General features: G+C 35.3%; 1 protein-coding gene and 1 non-coding gene across 5 annotated transcripts; both read right to left on the reverse strand.

Moving 5' to 3' along the window:
• Positions 1–818: 818 nt before the first annotated feature.
• On the reverse strand, positions 819–24,715 carry TMEM167A (transmembrane protein 167A). Of its 4 annotated transcripts, none has more exons than XM_037530438.2 (4): positions 24,580–24,704; positions 14,255–14,364; positions 11,283–11,317; positions 819–6,027 (listed from the first exon to the last, which is right to left on the reverse strand). In XM_037530438.2, exons 1-4 carry the CDS (start codon positions 24,580–24,582, stop codon positions 5,957–5,959), a joined length of 219 nt encoding a protein of 72 aa, XP_037386335.1. In that variant the 5' UTR covers positions 24,583–24,704; the 3' UTR covers positions 819–5,956. The 4 variants fall into 4 exon arrangements, 2 of the variants coding, with proteins under 2 accessions (XP_037386335.1, XP_054544288.1); XR_008549349.1 differs by lacking the exon at positions 819–6,027 and adding an exon at positions 16,824–16,904 and having other exon boundaries at positions 6,879–11,317; positions 24,580–24,711; XR_008549350.1 differs by lacking the exons at positions 819–6,027; positions 24,580–24,704 and adding an exon at positions 23,839–24,553 and having other exon boundaries at positions 6,879–11,317.
• LOC119230238 (small nucleolar RNA U109) lies at positions 12,425–12,560 on the reverse strand. Its single transcript, XR_005121700.1, has one exon. It is a non-coding gene; the product is annotated as a small nucleolar RNA U109 (small nucleolar RNA).
• Positions 24,716–24,750: the final 35 nt, after the last annotated feature.

Consider the following 24,750-nt stretch of genomic DNA (forward strand, 5'->3'; position numbering starts at 1 on the left):
GTGCAAGGTCAAAGCCTTTTGCATGAGTCTGTTGGATTTTTCAATGGCCCAAAGCACTACATAATTCTGCCTGTTTTTCCTACCCAATATACACCATTTTTTGTCTCAGTATATTCATCATGCTAGTTTCAGATAGATTTCTTACCCACTTCAAGTCCCATCCTCTTTCCTACTTCTGAGTCTTTGGATATTCTATTCCTTCTGCCTCTTGGTTCAATTTCATTTCGTCTGCAGGTCTTAGCCTAACTGTGCACTGGTCTTCTCTGACTGCTCCATCTAAACCATTTTTTAATTTTGTCCTCTGTCTTACTAGAGGTTGTGTGTGCCTATCTGCATTTTTTTGTCTAGCTGATCTTCATTACAATCTTGTTCCATGATAGCAGGAACTATATTTATTCTGCATTCTATACCCTGACACTAGCACAGTCAGCTCTAAAAGGCTTCTTCTGGGAATGGAATATACAGAGGACCTCTTTTTGTGGAGTGGGAATGCCCCATTTCTTGGGGACATAAAGATTATCCTGAGTTCTCTTCCTATTTTTGTTCTTCATGGCAAGTCAAACTAATTTCCTAGGGATTCAAAAACCAAGTCTATGTTCAATTTCTAAGAGTTAGCAGATCCAATTAGACTACTCTGAAGATGCTTATGATATAGACACCTAGTATTGGGAGTTGCCAGTGATATGAATATAATTTTTGCTTATGTGTCAATTTTATTTGATTAGCTTAGAGCCAAGTACAGCAATACATTAGCAGATCTGAATGTTTAGAATATTCAAAATTAAAATTTCACAAAACTCATTCCACTTGATCATCTTGTATTACTTCTACAATTCCCTTAAATTTCATATTAACTTCTTAAACATACTTTGCAAGTAAAAGTATTCTTATTTCCCAAGAATTAAGAGGCCCCATTTTTGAATAGTATTAAAATATAAGCAAAGAATAAACATAATTTTTATTAAAGTCAAAATGAAGTATCATCTTGTTTTTCAGGAAGCCCAGTAAAATATTGCTGAAAGAGTATTTTCAACTATTTTCCTAACTTTTAATTTCCAAAGGCCAATTCTTTTGGTGTTGGTCTGAGCCTGTAGATCACTTTAAACATTTCAATTCTGCAAATATTTTGCTGCTGGCCTCCTTGAAATCCTTCATGCCTTAAGTGTCATTTAAGTCTAATATCCTTGCACATTATTTTCCCAGTATTTAACCTAGACACAGTACTTCATCACATTTGATACCTTACATATTTCTTCTACAAATAAAACCCAAATAGCAGTAATGTCTAAGTATCTTGCAACTCCTGAATGTTCTCATCCTCTACAAAGTATGTAATGACTTACCCCTATTTCCAATATTTGTTCTCCCCCCACAAATGTCAAGGATATTAATGCAAACCCTCTGAATTCAAAACAGATTTTGCTTTCTGTTAAATTCAGTGGTCTCAAGCTATTTTGAAATTATTTACCCTTAAAGAAATTTAGTTTTCCTTTAGTCTGATTATCAATTGGTAGCTATGATGGAAAAATGGAGGCTTACAATACATCAAAGGAAACAACTGCTTTTCTTTTCATATCTGAATGTTTTTTGAGCAGAAATCAACTAAAAATGTAGTTTCATTTGGCTAAGTAAATTCTTTCTAGTAACTGGGGTAACAAAGGTTTTTTGTGTGTGTTCAGTGCTAGGAAGATAAAACAGTAGAAAGACCCCAAACAAGGCATATAAGCTTTTTCTTCAATAAAAGACATAAATTAGCGGAATAATATGACCCTGATGGATACTCTTACAGATTAAGACTTTGGACCAAAAATGAGGCTAGGATGTTTGGGCATTTGAGGGCTGTCAGTTGAGGACAAGATAGAAAATAATTGTCATTCAGAATTAGATGTCAACCATCTTTAGAGGAATTAATGGCTTCACATTTAAATGAAGGTACAAAGTATCAGCAACATAATAGACTGAACAGCTTTGAGATGGAAACAAGAACATGCGCAGCTCCCAAATTTCCATCAGTCATGAATTAAAATGCAGGTACATTTCTTATTCAAAAGGTGCAACTCCAATATATTTTTCAACCCCTAACAGGTCTGTTTTCATTCACTGGATAATAAAACTAGGAGACTCGAGTTCATTTTTAGTTTTATTACACATCACAGACATGTGCACTAGCCAGAGAAGAATGATTTCTGAACTCTTAGAAAATCAGAATATATTTCAACTCCCTCCTTTTTTTCCAATGTTGTAGTAGCGAGATTTTGGGATCAGTTTAGGGCATAGTAAAAGAAACCAGGGAAGGCAGTGTATAAATGACATAATTATGCAATTTCATTTTGGAAGTTAGTAGCTTCTTGCTGATTGAGGCTAGCAAGATTGTGAAGTATTACAATGCTGTTACTCAGGTATTTGCATTTTGAATTATCTAATGTTTTTGGAATATCAAAGAATGCGGAGAGTAGGGTCTAAGAGTCTTCTATTCATGTTTTGTTTCCTATGACCCAGTAATATCTCAAAGCCTATGAAAAGAACACAAGAGCTTGCTTATTGGAAATCTTTTCTGTGTATCTAAGAAATATAGAAAATGCAGCCACCTCGTCTTCTTGGCAGATGTGCCCTTTAACAATCATGACTGTTTTTGGAATTGATGGAAGTATGAGTTACTAAAGAGTTCCTAAAAACACCTGACTTCATAGGTTAGTCACCTCAGCCTTGTATCCTATACAGAGGAGTCTGGAGAGTATATGATGGTATTCCTGACCCAAAATAAGGTTGGCATGGGCATATTCAATCTTATTTACATATAGCCCGAGAGAATTTATTTTTCTTGAAATCTTTTTGCCAAGCAGGAAGGAACACATGTTCAGTTTTAATTTTGAGGTAGGAACTATGTAGAAATGAGAATACAAGAGCCTATAGGATCTGACCTTTGCCCACCTTTCTAGACTTATGTCTTAATACTCCCCAAATTGCACAAACTAGACACAGTCCAAGATACACTGTTATAGCTTTTGCTTATCATTTTTACTTAAATTCAGCATAAGCATTGCTTCTCTGAAAGGAAGTTCCGATTTCTGAGTTGTCACACTTTTATTTTCTTCTAAAACTCTGGCATCATCAATGATAAATGCTATCATATTATACTTAGTATAAATAACTTCACCTCTCTCACCCACTACATTTTGAACTACCGGAGAGAAGAAACTATACTTGTTTTCTGTCTTCAATGATTATAATACACAGTATGCTCTCTATAAATGTTTCTTGAAAAAAAATGGTGAAACAGAAATATTCTGTTTACAAGTGCTAGATCTTTTTCACAGAACAAGATAGAGATGTGTTCATTGTGACTTTGCAAACTGGGAGAAGTTCTTCATTTAAACTTCTAAGATAAAACTACACTGATCTGCAAATTATTGAGTTGATTACAAATGACATGTTATTATTCCCCCCAGCATGAAAGAGCTATTTTGAATTTGAACATTAGCACATACAGGATAGTGCCTGACACAGCAGCATAGACATTAACAACACATTGGACTTGAATTTAAATTTTTTTAAGCCAGAGATAATGCAGCAGACTATGTGGCCTTTTCACCGAATGTCTTCTAAGGCTGCTGGGAAAGAAAACATATTGCTGCCATTGGCACAGTTGAGTTTGATGAGAAACTAAACATCAGCACGTACATACATACACACAATCCCAGGGGAGATGGAATCAAAGATTCTGGAGCCAGGAAGATTACAGCAAGTATTTGAACCTAAGCAAATTGTGAACTTCAGTGACCATCATCCTATCCAGCCCTGCAGCAAGACTATATGGCCGTTAATCTGATGCTTAAACTGTCCCTTGACCCTCTTTGGCATCTTACCCCCGACCAAGACCACGAAAGGACTATGACTATTCCATGGGCTTAAATCTACCTACACTACTATTTGGGTTAGAGAACAGGATTCAGTGGTAAAGCTTTGAAAAAAAAAACATTAAAGAAAATGCTAATTGCTTCTTTTCATAGAATCCTGTTGTTTCCCCCTACCTCCCAAAGAGCTTGTTTCAAAAGATCAGAATGACTATGGTCAAAAATAAGCTGTTTCCCACTCTGTTGAACATTTACAAATAGCAACATTTTTTGTATGTCACCACAAATATTCCAAAGAAATTATTTCCACCTGCTTCCTTTTGAACACCAATCAAAGAAATGTCTTAGAACTGATCTATTCTTTCCTTTTCCATAATAGATTTGAGTTAGCATATAAAAAATTAGTTAACATAGCTTTTAGGAAGTCTTATTGACACAAGTTGGATAACAGATGGTCATTCAGAAACTAGACTCTAAAAGGTGACTTATGCTGCATGTATAAGCTGACAGGGGCCTTATTCAGGGAATACCCTGAAAATCCTAGATGTAATGCAAAGCCCAAGAGACAGTTCAGAGTAGGAATAATTACAACTCAAATTCCTGTCTAGAGCAAAACATACCACTTTTAATCTGCTATAGATAAAAAATGTAAAATGAACAAATATATCGATAATCTAGAGCCGCTTTTATCTTTTACAAAAAAGCAGGCAATGTGTAGAAGCTTTTCTTAGATGGTTCTTAGAATTCTATCCAAGCAGTTAAAGTGGTCTTTAAAAATAGGTGGCTTTCAGTTCCTACTATGTTTCTGAAGACAGAGCTACTAACAGACTCACTTTAAATATGCCAAATAATTTTCATTTCTTAAAAAGAAAAAGGGTTTCTTCTTTATACACTCATGAATAGCTGAGAGTATCTAACACTATCTATAATGGTTACTTTTTAGTTAATATTTTAAATTTCTCTTAGCTTTGAAATTTTAAATCAATTTCAGTTGAACCTTAAGAAATGTTAACCATAACTTAACTGCTCAATTTTAATATTTATTAAGTCACATTCCCAACATTTCTTTTGACTCAACTGAAAATTGCTCAAGTCCTTCCTTTATTATCAGAGTTCAAAAACTTAAGCCATGGTATATGGGTAAACAGATTTGAAAACTGTTTATCATAATCAATTAAATTTCATGCGATTCCAGTTCAGATGGACATAAAAACATGAACTAGATTTAAAGTGCAATATTAAGAAAATACCACCAAAAAAGTTTGTTTGGGGGCCAATGAAGGTTAAGTGTTTCATTTTTAAAACCTGTCATTAAAAAGAATGAAAAACACTAAGAATGTAATCTTTTTCAGAGAACAGTTAGCTGGTCAAATTTATACTTAAGACATTTATTTATTCATACTTGACCAGAGATGATTCATAGGTTACTATGTGAATTGGTAATTCTAAATTCTTTTGTTAAACATAAACATTTTCCCAATACTACTCTTAAAGTACATCTCATTTATCTTCCTCCTTAAGAACTGTATTGGTTTACTGTAAATAGTTTAAACACCTGCAGTAAAGTAGGAAGTTTGCTAAACGTAGAGGTACTGTGGTTAATGCTCAAAATGGTGTGGCCAGAAAAAAAAAAAGCAAGCATTACATTAAATATGAATGCAATCTTTACCAACATAAATTGAAACTTTTTTCAATAAAAAAACCTAGTCCAAAAAGTCTCATTCTATAAAGATTTATCATTTCCAAATCACAGTGAAAGAAACTTGAGTTATTTACCAATTTTGTTTCTACTATGTGCTCTAAGATACCTTACCAAAAGCTGGTATCTGACACAACAGAATGACATTTGCAGAATGCAATATTGTAGTGACAGTACTGAGGTTGTTACAGACATATTAAACTCTTCTGTATTAAATGGTTACATCCTAATTATTTATATAGAACATTGGTCCAGTAACAAAAAATAGAGACCAGCAGCTGGAAATTTATCTCATTCAGTGTTCCGAGATAAAAGGGTAAACCATTCTTTCCATTATTTTCTGTTGATAAGTCCTTTTATATATTGAAATCTGATCGCTATTAAATTCTGGCATTTTGCCAAGCTACTGTATGAAGAGGATGCTGAAGGCCATCACTATACAGCACACTGCTACATAAGGACTCTTCCGTTCACCTGTTGGGAAAAGAAGGGAAATGTTCATGTTGATTAAGTGGCTAACATGGATAAGATAAGGTTATTACTTATTCTGACAGAAGAGGTACATAAGAGTCACGATAAATTTCTTGACACCTGGGCAAATGCATTTGGGGGCAGAAGGGCGAAACAAAAACTAAATGTAACATAAAAGTATAATATAGAAGGAGTTAAACTATACCATTTCATTTCTAATACAACCCTTTTCATGTATTTAAAAAACCTTCCATATACCTACCGTTCCTGTGAAACTGTGTCAACTCAGATATTAAAAAATACAACACAGAATATAAGAGAACCAAGATAAACAGTAAACAGTCTCATTCAATGCAATTCATTTTTTTTCTGTAAAAAAGGGGAAAGTTTCACCTATAAAAAATTCAACAAGGGGGCTCCCCAGTGGCACAGCAGTTGAGTGCTGGGCTGCAGAGCTGCCCGCAGCCTCTGTAGCACCGGTTCGATCCCCAGCCACAGGTGAGGGTCCCACATGGTGCGCAGACCTCTCCTGCTGCACCCACTGCTCCCCTCAGCAGTATACTTTGGTCCTTCTGCCTGTTCTGCTCCTGGCTCTAGTTCTGGTGAATTCTCCCACCCTCCCACGCTTCTCACTGTACCCAGTGCTTGTATAAATAAATAAATAAAAATCTTAAAAAAAAAAAAAAAAATTCAACATATCATTTTTAGTCATTTTTTTTTCCTAATGGCAGAAATTCATGAGATTTAGAGGAAAAAATAAATATCCATTAACTAAAAAAAAGAGGGTGATCAATAAAAATGCATTTAAAAAATGGACATCAAATAAAATGTTTAATAAAAAAAACAGGAAAAAAGTATTTCATGATGGGATTTAGTATCTAATCTCTTGTAAGTGTGATTACTCTAGTTTAGAAATGTAGAACTTAATTAAAACCACCACCTTTGTGTAAGTCAATATTCACACATGTTTACTGTTTTGTTTATACTTAGAAAAATTCCGTTGCATGAAATAGAGCTAAAACTGTCTTACAGACAGACAGATCCTATGATTGTGAGTTAAATTCATCTTGTTATTTACTTGTTTCTACAGTAATTGCAAGGATGTACAATTCCACAAAGCACCAGGGTATTTATTTATATGTTCCTTGAGGGTACTTAAAAAAGGAAGAAGGCAGAAGACACATTAATGATGTGTTATTTCCAGCTATAATTCTGGGTATGTACCTGGTGTCCACTATCTGAGATGGCTTGCACTTTACCTCACCTGTGTTTTGCAATGCTGCTTAGTATCAGCTCTTTCCCAGTAACTAAGCTCATTATTTTCCATAGGAAGTTTAGTAACTACCCTGGAAAAGAAATCTTGGCCACCTAATTTATAACTAAAATTCTCAAGGTCATCTTCTTTTTTCAGAGCTTACTCATTGAGCTCAAAGTCATATCTGTAGCAAGCTTAATCTCTATTTGCTCAATGATAACATTCACAGAAGTCATTACACACATACATTGAGTGTTTTACTTAGTATTTTTCTGTCCAAAGATATTTAATGGACTGCTACTTTATAGCTAAACGAAAATCTAGAAAGTGAGAGAACAGTGTTTTCATAATACCAGAAAAAAAAAGTATTTTACAACTAAAAAATACCTTGGGTCATCATTTTTAAGCAATGCTAAATTCTTTTGTGATTTAACCACCCCCCTCCCCCCAACCTGGATATCAAACAGAACAAAGCAAAAAAGCAGTTCAGGCATAAATTTCAGGTAGATTTCATAAGCAAGTCTCTCATTCTCATTGTCAAATCCAGTCTTATTAAACACCTAGAAGAAACTGATAGTGTCTTAAATATTCCATCTGCTGGAAATTAATTTTTGAGGAAGTTCTTCTCTTCCTCATCCTCCAACTTACAATGCTGTACTACTTTACATATGGGTTTCATTTTCCTGTTTTTAATTTTCTTAAAAGAGATTGCCATGTGGTAGAGCTAAACATCTTTGGTTGAATTTGAGTAAGAATGTTACTTCTTGTCTGGTCTTTGGTCTGGATAAGTGAATGTGAAACAGTTGCTATAATGTGATATGTAACACGATAAAATAATTTGGCCGGGCCGTTTCCCATTAAAATTGCATCCTTTTTTTGTGGATATATTCTTTGTCAAGATAAGAGAGGAGCATGTGTTTGAGAAAGCCGCCTATCAGCATCAATATTTTCTAAGCCACTTTGCCAAAATGAAAAGCTAATGCTTTCACATAATTGGCAAGAATGAATACTTTAACTGAACCATTTAACCTATGGCTTTCATACAGTGGAGAGAGGAAAGTGGATCTACATGAGCAAGCAAAAAAGAAAAAGCAGTTTGTAAGGATATACATAATAGAGACCATACTCTACAAAATCATTAAGAAAGCTCAGTATCCTAGCTCCAGACTTTTTCATATCTTTACCGAAGAATATTATTATTTAAATGCAGAGATATTCTCTCTATTCCCTCAAATTGTTTTGTTGTTGTATAGGTTTATGTCTCTCCTGGCAGTTTACTTGAGGAATTCTTACCACTCTGTTCTTTGATATTATTTCTCTAGGGTGACTCGAATTGCAAGCAGTTTGGTCTATAAATATTTTCATTTACCACTAGCCATTCAGGGTGCTATTCTGTCTCTTCCTCTTTCTCTTTTAAGTTATTTTTGAGGTGCTTAACATTCCCTGTTATTTCACGGTTTAGAACTGTTGAGCATGACTAAAAAAGCCAGTTAAGTTTGCACTACAATTCTGTGTAAATCTAGGTGGGTTTTCTCAACTACAGCACTATTGCCATCTTGGGCTAATTTTATTATGAGGGGCTGTCTGAGCATCCGTGGATGTATAACAATGTCCTACAGATGTACCCACTCTAGCTACTAGGTTGTAACAATCAAAAATGTCTCTGGACATTGCCAAATAACCCAATTGATAACCACTTCTCTAGGATGTATCTGTGTGTTACCAATCTAAGGTCAATATTACTTCCTACAAAAGATTCTCATGCCTATCACCATGAGAATAATGAAAGGCAACAAAGACCACTGAGGAATGACAATTAAACATGTTAAAAGCACAGTGGGTTCAGAGAATGTCTGCTTCAGTAGTCAATGTATGAGAATGAGGGCCTTGCAAGAGGTACTGTGAAGCAACTTATGATCAGATTATCATTTTCTACTGGAAGAAACCAAAAGAGCAGGAATCTTATAATGTGATCTGTGTGATTCGGAAAGGCCTTCTTTGGTGATAACCTCTACTTTTAATGGTTCTTGCCTATCATTAAGAGTTCAAGGGAAGAAAACTTGCTCTCTTGAAATTATTTCAATGGCTAACAACACACAAATCTTAGAAGATTTTCTGAAGAATTTGAAACTCCTATAAATATTTAGTCCTTAGCCAGAGTAGGTTATACCTATGGCTCTCTTCAGCTATATTACATTAATTCTCAGGTCCTTCTTTAGAGGAATTTCTAAATATTACATGAATTATTTATATTTTTTGATTTTAATTTTATTTTTGTTATGGACCATTTCTAAAATTTCTGCATCTCTCAAAAGTGAAAGCCAAAGTAAAATGTAATACTCTCAAGGGAGCATTGTTTATCTGAGGGACATGACTCAAATTCTCCATCCTATCTGGAGAAAAAAGCAGCTGGGAATGTAAACTGGTTTATCCCATATGGAAAACAGTATGGAGACTGATCAAAATGTTAAAAAGAGATCTATCATATATGATCCAGCAATTCCGTTCCTAGGACTCATCCTGAAGAATGTAAAAACACTAACTCTAAGATATATACACTCCTATGTTCACTATAGCACTATATACCATAGTCAAGCTATGCTAACAACTAAGGGTCAAAAGACAAATGAGTGAATTAAGAAGATGTGGCCTAGATATACAAAGGTAATACCATTCACTGTAAAAAAAGGATAAACTCTTGACTTTTGTAACAACATGGATGGAGCTAGAGGATTATGATAAGCAAAGGAACCCAGAAAGAGAAAGACAAATACTAATTGATGTCACTTATATGTGGAATACAAAGATCAGATAAAGCCAAACCAATAACAAACCCTAGAAATCTGACTTTAGAATTGTGGTTACCTGAAGGGGAGGAAAATCAAAGTAAGGAGGGGGCCTAGTGGACTTTGGGTGCCTTGGTGATGGGTATGGTCAAGTAACATATACCTAGAGGATGTGATCCTATACCTCTAAATCATATAGTGTTGTTAACCAATGTGTTACCACAATTAAAAAAAAAAAAATCCCTCATTCTATTTAAAAGGATTAGTTTGGAAATTCAGGCCTTTGTCAGACTAAGTAGACTATTAAATGTAGCACAGTTTTTGTTCATTATGAAAGTCCTGCAACATTATCGAAGAAGAAAGTAGTTGCATATACATTTAATGTTAGGAGAAGAATATTAAAATCAAACATTTTGGGGGGAGGGGATGCCATGTAAATAATTCCAAAGAATATAAATACTCATTTTCAGTCCAAGTGGTATAAGTACAGATGCCCTGAAGTGTTTCTTCAGAACTGATACAGGTATAATCTGTAACCTATTAGATGTAATCTAAAGGTATAATCTATTACTCAAGAGTATCAGTGAATCACAGCAAAAAAAATAATTTTACAGAATTCACTTACTAGTAATTTCAAAGTCCACTATATGTAGGACACTTTACTAAATGTTTTATTCATAGAGAGTTGGGGCAAGCATCTATTACTATCTAACTACAGATACCCTTAAGATATTACTATTCTCATTAGGAAAAATTAGATTACCACATTTACCTTTTCTTTAATCAATGAGAACAAAGCTTGACTATCATCACATGGGTTCAATAGATGAAACAATGTGGTCTGACAGCAACAAACAACATTCTTTGATTTAGCATAAGGCAACAAAATGATTGTATTTAAATGGGTTGCTCAGTCTTTCATTTGATGAGAAAATCATCCTCAGTATCAAAATGGTACACATTATGCAAAATGACATGGTCTACAAGCATGCTTGTATAAAACTACATTTGTCTGTAATCTCATTTTAACCATAAATGCATAGCATTTGATATCTGAATTAAGAATTTTTTCTTGTATTTCCCATCTCCCTGCTAATAAAATATGATGAGGTATCCACTGACTCTAATTTTAAATAGCATATGGAAAAGAGCTACGTGGAACTCTACAGGTGTGTAATTTATGACTAAATAAGTGGAGATTACATATAGACACTTACCAATTCTGGCACACTTCCAAAATATGCCCAACAATCTGCAAAGAACAAAAAGAGAAGAAAGTAGCTATTGAATACTGGGAAAGGTAAGTCATTCACTATTATACACAGTTCATTATAAACTAGCATTTTAACTCTGACATTTTGCTTCAAATGTAAACTTGTTTGATGTTGAGCTATCATTTATGTATGAAAGTAGGACACAATAGCGTTATCAACCATCATTGTATAAAAATTGTTACAGGCTGGAATATATATGGTGTAAGGGTAAATAAATGTGAAGAGTAAAAAAATTACACAATGGTTTACTGTTGTAAGGATTCATTCAGTCAATTTAAGTGCTTTACCTTCAAAAGCGCACATATTGATTTAAATGAAGAGTAGTTTTAAGAAAATGGTAAATAAACAGTTGGTTTTAGATGAATTTTGAGAGTGAAAAATAAAACTCATATTAAAGAAACTTCTAGAATGTGGCTCTGTATTTAAGTCATAAATTCCAATTATAGCACTTATATAACTGCTGTCATTCAATAAATAGAAACAGAAAAACATGTATCTATGTTTTCAATATAAATAAAAAAATTATACTGTAGGTACACTTTATAGGCTAACTATATATAGCATGTAAAATAATATTCTGGAAACAAGATTAGAGGGAAGATATCCATTATAATTCTATGAATGATTATGTTATGGTTTAAATACATATCATAGACATCTGACAAAAGAATAAACCAGGAGGCGTATCTGTTGATAATACTCTAATAAGGTCTACGAAAATAGGGCAGAAGACAAAGCAGCAATCTTTTTCAGCAAAGAAGCAAAGACATTAAGTTGTTATTTTCAACAGTGAAGCCATCAAGAACTCATTTTATCCAGTTGGTCTAGACATCTCCACTTAAGCATGGACAACTCACAATAATGAAAGAAATTATCAGTTTCACAAAAATGTCTTACAACATAAGAGAAAAATGGCCTGTAAAAATTTTCTTCTGTAGAAAATATTCATGTGTAATCAAAATATAATAGATCTTAACATTTATATAAATAGAAACAAAGATCTAAAAGAGCGTTTCAAACAGTTGATCCTATGAGTTCATACTTTATAGCATAAGAATAGGCATACTATTTCTTTCTTTGGTCTTTTGTGTAGGAGAAATATACTACTACTCAACCTCTACTGTAAGGTTGGTAGCCCTGAGAACTCCTTTTTTTAATGTAGCATGTTATGGATGTACTTCTGCTCCCAAAGGAATTAAGAGCAGACATTTCCACATGCAATCTACTCTTTTTCACAGAAAGCCAAAAAAGTACAAATATTGTATTCTACTACTAAGTGATTATTCTATAATGAAATCCACCACTTAAATATTTTATTAGAGAGACTTTATGCATTACAGTAGACTCTTGAATAAGTTATTTTGTTATAGTACTAATGAGAACAAAACAAATCTGGCCAGTGTTGAATGAATGAAAGAACATTATTTGAGGACCTGGTTTTGTTCAACATTGTTTGGCAGTTTCTAAGAACCCACCTATGTTGTTAAGGGAGATTTACTATATATGAGAATTCCAAGAAACTGATCAAAGAGATGATTTACTGGTTTCAACCATATGCATTAACAATAAATTAGTAACTGGGGTTTAAGAGCAAGGGAAGGAGAAAGACAAGTCATTTGAGTATAAAGCCTTCATGCACAAATAAACAACAAAGACTATAAAATTTCAACAAATGAACAAAATATTAAGTTTTGAAAGCTAAGTGAAATACGAAATAAAGGTGGAATGACAAAAAGTGATTTAAGTGGGGCAATGTCATAAAAACTGACAACTAACATCTGTTTTCAGCTTTAGTAGGTTAAAATGACTTGGGCTATAGAGACTATCTGTTTATGGGAATAAGATTACTGATTTTCAGTATTCTAAACTATCCCTTTATGCAATGTTCAAATAACTCTAGGAAATAAAAAAATGGAAAGAAATATTAACAGAAAAAGATGATTTTGATGTCATATTTGAATAAATGCTCATTATGATGAAACTCAAAGACAATATGGAAAGGAGGAGCAGAAATTATTAGTGTCATAGTGGAATGTCTGCAGCATGGTTTCCTGTAGATTTTTATTAGTGGAAAGGGATAGTTTGACTTTGTAGCATCTGAGTTTGGTCTTTTTCACCCCCAAACAAAAAAGGTGCTGGGGATAAATATTCCTATGTGACTCATTCTAGTATTTTATCCTTTTATTTCTTAAAATGATTATGTGATATATAGGATAGTATCAAGAAAGGATTAAGACAATAACATAAAATTTATAAATTAGACAATTAAAGTTTATGTAATTTTTGTCTCATGATTTTTAAAATATATTCTTCTTTTGGGTTGAATAACATGTATTTCTGTATTATGAACCTAGCACTTTAAGTTCAAATTTCGGGGGAATTAGGAGTGGGTGGAAATGGAATTAAAATTAATAAGGCAGTGACATGTTTACTTTTTATTACTGTTTTAAGCAAGTTAAATAAAATTCTCTAAATATGTCTGCTTTAAGATAGACAGGGAGCCTATACAGTTGAAATGGAGAGGGAGGGTCTTTATTATTATTTTGGTGGACACAGTACTTTCAAACTACTTAATGCTTTCAAATTATGATACCCAACTTTACTAATGATACTATAAAAAGGCCAAACAGTGTCTTTGAAGAGATGAAATTGTATTTCTAACCCCAGAGAAACAATCTGTCAAGTTCTTAAGAATATACTTATTTTCCATCTAATATATTCCAGGTTGCTCTGGTATTATTTTTTAACTTAGCAAGATATTGTAAATACAAGTTTCTGTATTTTTAAAATCAATGGGAGAAAATAATGTAAAAAGTTATAAAACTAAGTTACACATAGATATTAAATTATTTAATGTAATTTATATTCACTGTTTGTAAGATAATTTCGGTGATTAGACAGCATTAGTAACATACCCAGTTTTATTTCTGTCCAGGATGCTGGGTGCCAAAGATCGGATATAAGCACAGGTACATATAAGCAGCAAGATTACAGTCAGAAGACTCTGAAAATTGAAAATGGCAGACTAAAAAGAAAAAAAGAAAAATTAGTATCACAAAGAAAACCGCATACATAAAAATTGTGAGATAATTCCAAATTAAGAGTCATACTGTTTTTCTCCATCCAAAAGGCAAAGAGTATGACATGTCTGAGAACACTAAGAACCAGAGTTATAATGAGTTTGACAGTGTACTTTCCATTCTTTGGAATAAGGACTATTAAAAATCAACAAAAATTCTAAGTTCAAGAATTTGAAGGCACAAAAGTCATGAATCCAAAATAGCTGACCAAAGGTCAATATGCAATTAATACAGATGTTTCAGGTGTCCAGCCTGGACTACTGGGCAAGACATGGAGACAACTAGCTTTTCCAGTAGCTGGCTATCTAACATCAATTAAATCAATAATTCTCTTAAGTCTGTTTTATATCTGTAAAACTGAATGGTGAGTAGGGAGATAGATTAAATGTTGGCTAAACTTCTTTATTTCTGAAATTTCTTTAGAATGTCATAAATTAAATCAATTACGTTTCATACACTGAATAATGGGCTACTAGGTTTTAGTGAAAAGCACTTGTTCACTCACTATTGATTCTTTAACAGTATCCCAAAAAAGTCAACACAGGAATCATTAGAAAGCCCTAAGTTTTTATAGTTAAACACAGGAAATGTTATAAAGTCAAATGCTAGACTTATGCAAAATTCAGCTCAAGTGTCATCTTATCCAAGCAGTTTCCATGAGCTCAACTGCTTTCTCCGTTCTATCTTATTTAGGAATTACCTTTTTATTTTCATAGCAAACTTAGACATTTATTTTAATACTCATCCCTAAAGAGTGGCCACTGTCTTACCAGACTGAATGTCTAACACCTGACTAAATGTCTGTCACACACTAGTCTAATAGTTGTTTTTCTATATAATTTCTTTATGGATAGCAAGGATGAACATTTAATTCCCTGGTTTTTAATTAAATTGGATTTCAGCTTCATGTCTGTGAAAACAAGTGATACATGTAACCTGAAAAAAAGTCAATGATTGCACTCTAAATAAATTCTACATAGAAAACAGTATCTCACTATGATTATCTTTCACAGGTCATAGTTTGAATGTGTAGAGGAATATTAATAAGCAATGTGTTAATAGTCTCATGAAATATAAAGCACAGATTTCCTCCCAGTCAACACAGCTACACATGTATTTAGTATCTATTCTGTCTGAGGTATGAGGCGAGACATGGATTAAAAAAGTATACAGCATCACTCTTCCCCCCCAGGAGTTTGTAGCTAACAGCAATAACTGCTATGCACAGAGCTCATATTCTGTATTCTTCTTTATCCTCATACATTTGACGTAGATGTTATTAATACCCTTATTTTATACATAAGTAACTATGCAAACTGCAGTTGTATAAGAAAAGGACATGTATTTTAAAAACCATATATTAACTTAGGGTAGCATATGTAAAATGGCTGAGTTGTGCTGGTAATATAGTCCCCATACAATTCCCACCTCCCTTATTTTGACCCTAATTCCCCTCTCCGCCCCCGCCCATAGTGTGTCTCTGGTTTATAGTTGCTTGTTGATTTTGATTTTTACTTTATTATAATTAGTCTCTTTTCTGGTCCCTTATTTAGGTTTTCTAAATTCCTGCTATGAGTGAGACCATCCGGTATTTTTCTTTTTCTTTCTGGCTTATTTCGCTGAGCATGATCCCTTCCAGCGCCATCCATGTTGCTGCAAATTGTATGAGTTTATCTTTTTTGATTGCTGAGTAATATTCCATTGTGTATTTGTATCACATCTTCTTGATAAAGAAAAGTCAGGAAAAGTTTCAAGGGAAAGTAGGAACTGAGTTCTCTAAAAGGCACAAAGAGGTAGGTAAGGTGAAAGATAAAAGAATGATGGAAAACTATCTCCATGGAATGAGAAATTTGCATGTTCAGGGAATAACAAGCAGGCATAATATTAAACAAAGAATTTATGTAGTGAAGTGGTTGGAAAAGAAATTTGCAAAGTAGGTTTATCATTGTCATGATTTTGCAGTGTGTCCATCCTCCCTCCTCATCCCTCCCTCCCTCCCTGTCTTGTTAAGGACACATTTACATGATATATCTGGGATTGGTTTCTAAATAATCCAGTGTGTGTGGGTGGGGTTGGGGTTGGGGTTGATGAAATACTGATGATGACATTCATCACCTTCTTCTTTCTACCTTTTTGAATTTGAATGTTTTTGTAATAAAAAACTTTTTAAAAGCACTTAAAAGTGTGCCTACCTTTAAAGAAGTGGAGTGTATACACGCACACATATTTGTATGTGAAACCATTTATAAATGAAAACCATTTACAAGTATGTAATATATGATACATAGACCTCTGTTCCTGGGTTTTATGCTCTAAAATTTAAACAATCTTAGGTGGTAAAATCTTTTAGAAGTAATCTAACTTTGGTCATAAGACTTTTTCAAATGCATAGAAATTAGCCTACCTAAGCACTCCTCTTAATGTGTAGCATCTGTTGTGCCTTGATAGAGAATTTTAGTCTCAGGATTAAAGGAAACAGATGTTCCTGTTCAGTAGAAAAATAATTGGGATTTTCAATAGACATGTTATTAGAGGGAAGGGAGGAAGCTAAGTAAAAGCAAGCATATTCAATCATAAAATGAAGGAAAAGGGTGATAAGGGAAGTAAAATTCATGTACTGTGTTTAACTTTTCCCAGATACTGTAGATTATGAAATCTTTTTCAAGGCACTACATGGTTTTACATATGTGATCTATTTTGACTGCCTGGTGAATTGGCTCAATCTACTGGTCTCAACTCTAGAATCATTTCCGCCAGTCTTCCTTGTCCCCATTCTCCACACTAAGCAGGACCTTTGTATGTGAGTGTGGTATACAGACACCTGCCTATGAATGCACCCATTGACTATACTGTAATCATCTCAACTCTGAGGTCTTACCAATTCTGTGTGCCTGTTAAAATAGTGCACAGTAGTCACTGACAAAAAATGAATAGAAACTTGAAAACGACTGGCAATAAAACATCTTAAATGCAAGATATACTTAGACTCCAAATTAACAATGCATATTACAGAAAAACTGTAGATCAGAATGGTGAATATTTTGTTAACTATTCATAAATGGAAACCTCTGCACACTGCTTTGCATTCTTATTTACTTGCCGATACCTGAAAAGTCTAGAGGGAAGATGCAGATATCCTTATGTTTATGCTAAGGGTCCAGGCCATAGGATAAAATAAGGTTTGAGGAAACTTCTTTTCAGAATCAAAATTTTCTTTCATCACCAGATGAGATTTAGGAAAATTCTATCAAGCAGTCCTGAGGTATCTGAATATGAGATAGTGAATGTTTTTCTGACCTTGCCTAACTTATAAGAAACACATTATCTTCCAAGAGGTCTGGTTGGCTAAGTAGGCAAACTAGTTGTCAGAAAATCTAGAACCTCAATTCTCAAATCTAAAGTTTAATTAACTTTCACTGAGGACACCCTGTGACAGTGTAAGGGAGTTAAAAAGAGGCTAGCTATCCAGTTTGATAAATTTAGTAACTACTGAGCATTAAATAAAGCACAGTGGAAGACCCAAGAAGTCATAAAATACAAGACAACTCATTGCTTTTGGAGGTTCTAGTGAAGACTGTTTTCTTGACTTTCCCTGCTTACTAGAGGGTACCTGCATTCCTTGGCTAGTGACTCATTACTCTGACCTTGATAGTCACCTCTTTTGTCATAGAGACCCTCCTGCTTCCCTCATCCAAGTATCTCTGGGATTAAATTGCCCCTTCTCCCTGTAAGTCAAGATAATCATTCCATTCTAAAATTCTTAAATCACATACGCAAAATCCCTTGGGCCAAGTAAGACAACACATTCACATTTTTTTTGGGGGGGGGGCGGGTAAGGAGATATCAGGGGGAGAGCACTATCTATCACAACTACAAACACTTTCATTTTTATGGGAGAGATCCAATAGCATTCCTTTGACTCAGGGCTGTCTGTGGTGGCCTATGATCAGATGGTAATCCTTTTGGTTGTGGAATGCAGCAGTCCTACCTTGACCTTTGAACATTACTTTCAGGGTTGTATTTATTCTTCTAAAAAATGGCAGGGCCTCCCTGGTGGTGCAAGGGGTTAAACACAGCACTACGAAGCTATCCCCAGCCTCTGCAGCATGAGTTCGATCCCTGACCAACCAAGGAGCAGTCCACATGGCCCAGCAGACCTCTCCTGTCTTACCCACTGCTCCCCTCTGCAATGTGTTTCAGCCAGTCAGCCTATTCTGCTCCTCACTGTCTCTGGTGAATCCTCTCACCTCCCACACCTCTGGCCTGTACCCCAGTTCTTGTATGCATAAATGAATAAATCTTTAAAAAAAATTTCTCATTCTTTAAAAAAATTTTTAAAAAATGGCAATGGAGAGCTCAAACTATCTTTCTTCAAAGATCTTTTTATTATTCCTCCATGCTCTAGATGATCACACTACACATCGCTAATCAGAGCTTTTGATGAATTTGTACTAAGTTAATTTATCCAAACCAGAAGGAAATAAACTTGATTAGTCAGTTACTTTGTATATTCTGAAGTAAACTGCGATTTGTTAGAGCTTTTGAAGTAATGAAATCAATTCAGATTTTCACCACTACAGTAAATGAAATAATTTAACAATGGACAGAGATTGGTCAATGCAAAACTCAGTGTCCAAACATAAAACAACCAGCAATGTTAACAAGTCTTTAAAATCCTGTAGTCAAGCCAATTTGAAAAGTTAGGAGTTTTTTCAGATTCAATTTTTAAGAAATTGTAATTTCTTATTTTCAGTCATTCCTGATTAAAAAACCCACTCAAAACATTAGGAATGGCGGGGGAGGGAGAAAATTCAAGCAGTATAGTTAGAAACAATGAGAAAAGCAGAAGAATTAAACATATTAATATGCTCAATAGTGAATGCTTAATGACTGGCTGCTAACTATACTGTATCTACTATGACTTGACTAAGCTTACAGCATTTTCATTAGCCCTGAGTTATCTGAGCTCTATGTAGCTTAATTATTTTAGTATTATCAAAACAAACTGTTTAATGATTTGTTAAAGGTCTTCTTTATGCATTATATGGTCTCAGGGGTTCAAATGTTGACTAATTCTTCCAGTTTAACTGAAATTCACTTTAAAAAAAAAAAAAAAACCCTAAATATCAAAGCTGTGAAGTTTGAAACACCAAGCAGTAACAATTTTACTTGTCTCAACTCTATCTTATACAAAACTAGTCTATTTCTTTCTGGAGGTGCAAGGAAACCTAGAAATGACACTCCTGACCTAACTGTGATAAAAAATATGTAGTATTAGAAAAGTGGGTCAAGCATTTTATCATTTACAAAACTAGGTCAGGTCAGCATTTTTCCAAAACCTTCTACTTGTACATTCATATGTACCACTATTATCTCTTGAAATGGAAACCACAGATATGCAAGGATAAATGTAAGCCTGATATATGTACACACACACACCTATCCCATTATCTAAGATACGAGACTCAAGGTGATGAAAAGATTTCTACTAAAACACAGAAATATTAATCATTTCTTCTGGCATATAATTTAAATCTTTGTTGCTTACTAGAAGATAGCACTGACTTTGTACCAAACAGACCAAGTTATCTTGGTTTAATCTGAAAGAACTGCTGTTTAGATATTAAGAATATTGTCACCTGTCTCTCACCTGTCTCTCAGCACCAGTGGCAACTAAACATTTATATTGCTTAATGAGGTAATTCAAGTATATAAACTTGTTTTGGATAAATCAGCATCTCTACTTATCAGTTTAGTTTCATTTGTAAAATGAAGGGGCTGGGCTAATAACCACTCTCTCATCAATCCTGTTTCAAAAAGGTAGAGAGCCCTTCTTGACTTGCTTTCCATTACAAAGAACAATTTTCATGGCTATGAATAAAGCTACAGTTCAGAGAAGCCCTTCACCTGTTTCCCACTGGCAACACTGGTGATTTGCAGTTATTTGCATCTTATTGTTGTGGTACCTCCAGTGCATTCACTATATTTGTGCAGCTTAATTTTGGAGCTATATTATGGATACCTCTGATCTAAACAAGAAAGATGTCAGAGGTGTTACTAAGTGAAAGCAATCATAACAAATAATGGACTATAAAAAAAAAAAAAACACACTAGTTCATGTGTCCTAAGAAATGATTTGACAAGATTTAAGGGCAAAGTGCAAATCCTATCAGAAATAAAAGTACTGTAACAGGGCTTTCCCTGGTTGCGCAGCGGTTGAGCGCTGGGCTGCGAGGCTGCCTGCAGCCTCCGCAGGGCGGGTTCATTCCCTGTCTGCCAGCGAGGGTCCCACAAAAAAAAAAAAAAAAAAAAAAAAGTACTGTAACCATGCATTTGCAAAAGACAAAAACTGATAAAATGTAAAAATGTCTGTATATATGGACTTATATGTGGCATGAACCCTGGTTGTTCATTAGGAATCACTTGAAGCTTTTAAAAACAATCAACCTCTAGAAATTTGGATTCAAATTGATAGTACATCTATTGATTCTCAAAGCTACCTGGAAGTTTTTACTTGCAGTTACAAGCCACTATATCGGCTCCCACATCAAACACCTTATTTAGCCTACTGAAATGGTTAAACTATATGGAAGGAAAAATGTCAGTCTGTATATGAATGCAGACATACCTATCCCATTTACCTAAGATACATGGGTTTATGAGGTCAAAACTACTATTATAATATTGATACTTCACTTTCTATTATAATGCCATTTGTGTTCATAGTACAAAGCAACAGTAACAACAGAATTATCATCTTAACTAACTCCCTCTACCTACAACCATTGAGGCATACAAATCTTGCGTTTATTCTTTAATCTCCTGTGGGATTATTGACATTATTTTAAAGGGTTCAAGATTTGGTAACAGAGCTGTTGTTTAAAATTTAGCTTCATTATTTATAAGCAGTGTGACTGTGGGCAAGACAAGGAATTCTTTTGCACTTGTTTCTATTATCTGGTGTACTGCCTTTGTTCCTAAACTGGTCTCCAGATTTTAATCTCCCTGTATTTAAACATACCTGCCACATTGGCTTGCTAAAATATGGCTATTCTCCTTGCTTAAAAGCCTTTACCTTACCTGTAAGCAATTCAACATCATCAAAATACAGAATCCTTGGTATTGAACAAATCCCTTCAAGACTTGGCCTTAATCTTTCTAGTCTCGCATCCTTCTACTCTGCTTAACTTCTACTCCTGCCACAGAACCTCCAAGCAGCTAATCAACTTCATTCCCTTTATCTAGCTAAAGAATAGAGAAAGCAGTTCCAGTTCTGGCCAATGACTCCTCTCTAATGCCTACTATTAACGTAAGTCAAATGTATTCCTAGTAGTCCCCAGTCAGATTACTTCTTCCTCTGTTTCTAATGTTTTTTACTTGTCCCTGCTTCAAGTTAGGGAATATATTTCATGCCCTTTCTCTGATACTCAGTTTAACTACAATATGTTGGCAATAGCTCCATTTGATCATTAAACGACTGTATTTATTAAGTCAGTTAACACACCAAAAGAGGAAGAAATAAGTCCCTCAGGTTAATAAGCAAGGTAAGGATGGGAACTGGGAATGATTCTGACTTTCTTTGGCTAAGTCTAAAAGTTCATGTTCTTTCCACTATGTATACACTATCTTTTTTATGTCATTTTTTTTCTATCAATTTACTTAACAATCTACCCCACTGGATTGTCAGATACTTGAAGACACTTATGATGTTATACATGACTACATCCCAGACTCTCATTCATCCAAATACTAACTCTAATACTAATTCTGTGACATAAAAGATTTAAAGACCTAGCCTCTACTTGCCCACCTAGAGGGAAAATGCAGACAATGCTCTATTGCTGTTTTATTTGTGTGTGTGTGTGTGTGTGTGTGTGTGTGTGAGATAAATGTAATGCTAGAGGGATACTGAAGTTATATACATATGGACTAGGGATGCCCAAATTGAATACCTAAAGGGAGCAAAAGAAAACAGAAGAGGCAGGAAAGCAGGGACAGATAAGAATTGAACAATTCATGGATTAGGAGAAAACAATGCTGACACCCGAAGCTCACAGAGAGCAGGAATGAAAAATTAATCACCTGGCCATTGTCCTATCACACACCTGTGAGTGTCATACTATATTTGACAGCAATAAATCACTAAGATACATTTTATCCTCATTAAGATGTCCTCTATTAACAACAGTATGAAGATTTCTGGCATTGGGACATTAAACTAAGTTTGAGTTCTGGCTTCACTATTTACTAGGTAAGCTGCCCCAGGCATGTCAATCTCCTAGTGCCTGACACTTCCTTAGCCTGCAAACATCTATTCAGAAGTTTTAAGATTCTGATTTTTGGAACAGTCTGGCACATTACAAAAGCTAATAAATGAAAGCCACTGTTGTTACTTTTGAAAAAAACAAAACAAAACAGCAAGACAGTTCAAATGTCACCTAAAATATAGTACAATAAATCTGATATAAAGAGGAATATACCTGTGACTTGTAATATTTGTAAACTAATTCACCTTTTTAGGAAGATATGTAATAGTCTCTCTACCCTTTTCAAACTGAAAAAGAAATCTAATTTTCTAAATTAACAGCCTACTGATGACACTCTTTAAGAACAAGTGTATCCATTCAATCATGGTACGTGTGCCAAGAAATTGGAGAGGATCCGTTGCCAGGGAAGGAATAATTTGCCACCTCCTCTATAAGTCGCACACTTCTCCAGGGAAGAGACTGTGACTTATGCCCCCCACTTATTCTCAAAATAGCTGGCACAAAGCTAGCAACACTTAATGAGATTTCCATTAAAAGTCTAAGGTTTTGTGTTGTATGGGATTCTGCAAGACTTCTGAAAACACAAGCTCAGCAAATTTTCACTGTAGAGTTGACTCTTTAGGTTTTAGGGGTCATGGTTGCTTCAGAAACAACAACAATAAGGGCCTCCCTGGTGGCGCAAGGGGTTAAGACACAACCTATGAAGCTGTCCGCAGGCTCTGCAGCACAAGTTCAATCCCCAGCTGGCCAGGGAGCAACCCACATGGCGCAGCAGACCTCTCCTGACTCACCACTACTCCCCTCAGCAGTGTATTTCAGTCTGCCTGTTCTGTTTCCCATTCTGTGTCTGGTGAATCCTCTCACACACCCCCCGCCACACCTCTGGCCTGTACCCCAGCTCTTGTATGCATAAATAAATCTTTAATTAAGAAAAAATACTATAATAAAAGGCATACAACTTTCCCCCAGAAATATGCTCATAAATGCAACATGTGGCATGTGAATTTTATAAATTCACCATCAGGGACAGGTGTACAAGCTGCTGACACTTATCACAACAAAGGTAAAGTGCTTTCAGACACAGCTTGGGGTATTTTACTATTGCTCCATGTCCTATTATTATTACGTGTCTTCTGCCTATGCTGTCTTTACCTCTTTTTCTCAGCCAGAAGATGTCTCTCTTCTGAGGACTTTAGTGACATGTCAAACTTTTCTCTGAGAGAGAAGCAAACTATGAAAAGAATCTGCAATAACACAAAATAACACAAACAATCTTAATAACCTGTGGGGCGGGAAAGCCTAAGGCCAGCACCCCTCCAACAAGTACATTAAGCTCCTAGAAGAGAAACCACTTCTGCAGAGAATTCCAGGCATTCAAATCTTAAGTGTGTAAAGCAGCATCATTAAAGCTGAGAGAATGGCCAAGAGGCTGAAAGGGCCAAAGATTCAACAGGTGAAAATGAAGGAATGGAGTGTGGAATTAAAAACAACAAACATTAGGGTTAAGACCCAAAGGAAGACGAAATACAATTAAAAACAAAGAAGAAACTCGAGCTCTAGTCCTCCAAAGGGTCAAAGACCAAAATCTATGCAACCGATCGATTAAGCCAAACCGGACAATTTCTATGAAACAAGTCTGGCCTCTGCGGGAGTAACCGGGCTCCACCACCCTGGGGTCTTTCCTGGGCGCTCAGCCCAGGTAGGGAACTCCCTGGCTGCGAGAGCAGGGGCCACATGGTCCCGGGCCTGTGCCTCCCCCGAGCCCCGTGAAAAAGAAGTTAGTGCCAGAGCCCCCCGGCTCGCGGGTCAGGGCCATCGCTCAACCCTCCAGCCCCACTTTGGGCTCACAGCCCCTGAACATTCCTGCCGCGACCCCATAACCCCTATTCTTACCATAGTGAGGCCGGCGAAGCCCCAGCCACATCACCCTTCCGGGCCCGGGGCGGAAGGAGCGTTCAAGCCCCGCCTGCCCTTCTTGCTCCCTCCCGCCGTCGGTTGGACCTGGCGGAGGACCGCCTCCTGAGCCGCGCGATTCGGGCGCTCCTATAGGCTCTTCTCTGTCGG

The sequence above is a fragment of the Talpa occidentalis genome, unplaced genomic scaffold, assembly GCF_014898055.3.
Source record: "Talpa occidentalis isolate TD23 unplaced genomic scaffold, MPIMG_talOcc4v2.1 talOcc4.6, whole genome shotgun sequence".
NCBI lineage: Eukaryota > Metazoa > Chordata > Mammalia > Eulipotyphla > Talpidae > Talpa > Talpa occidentalis.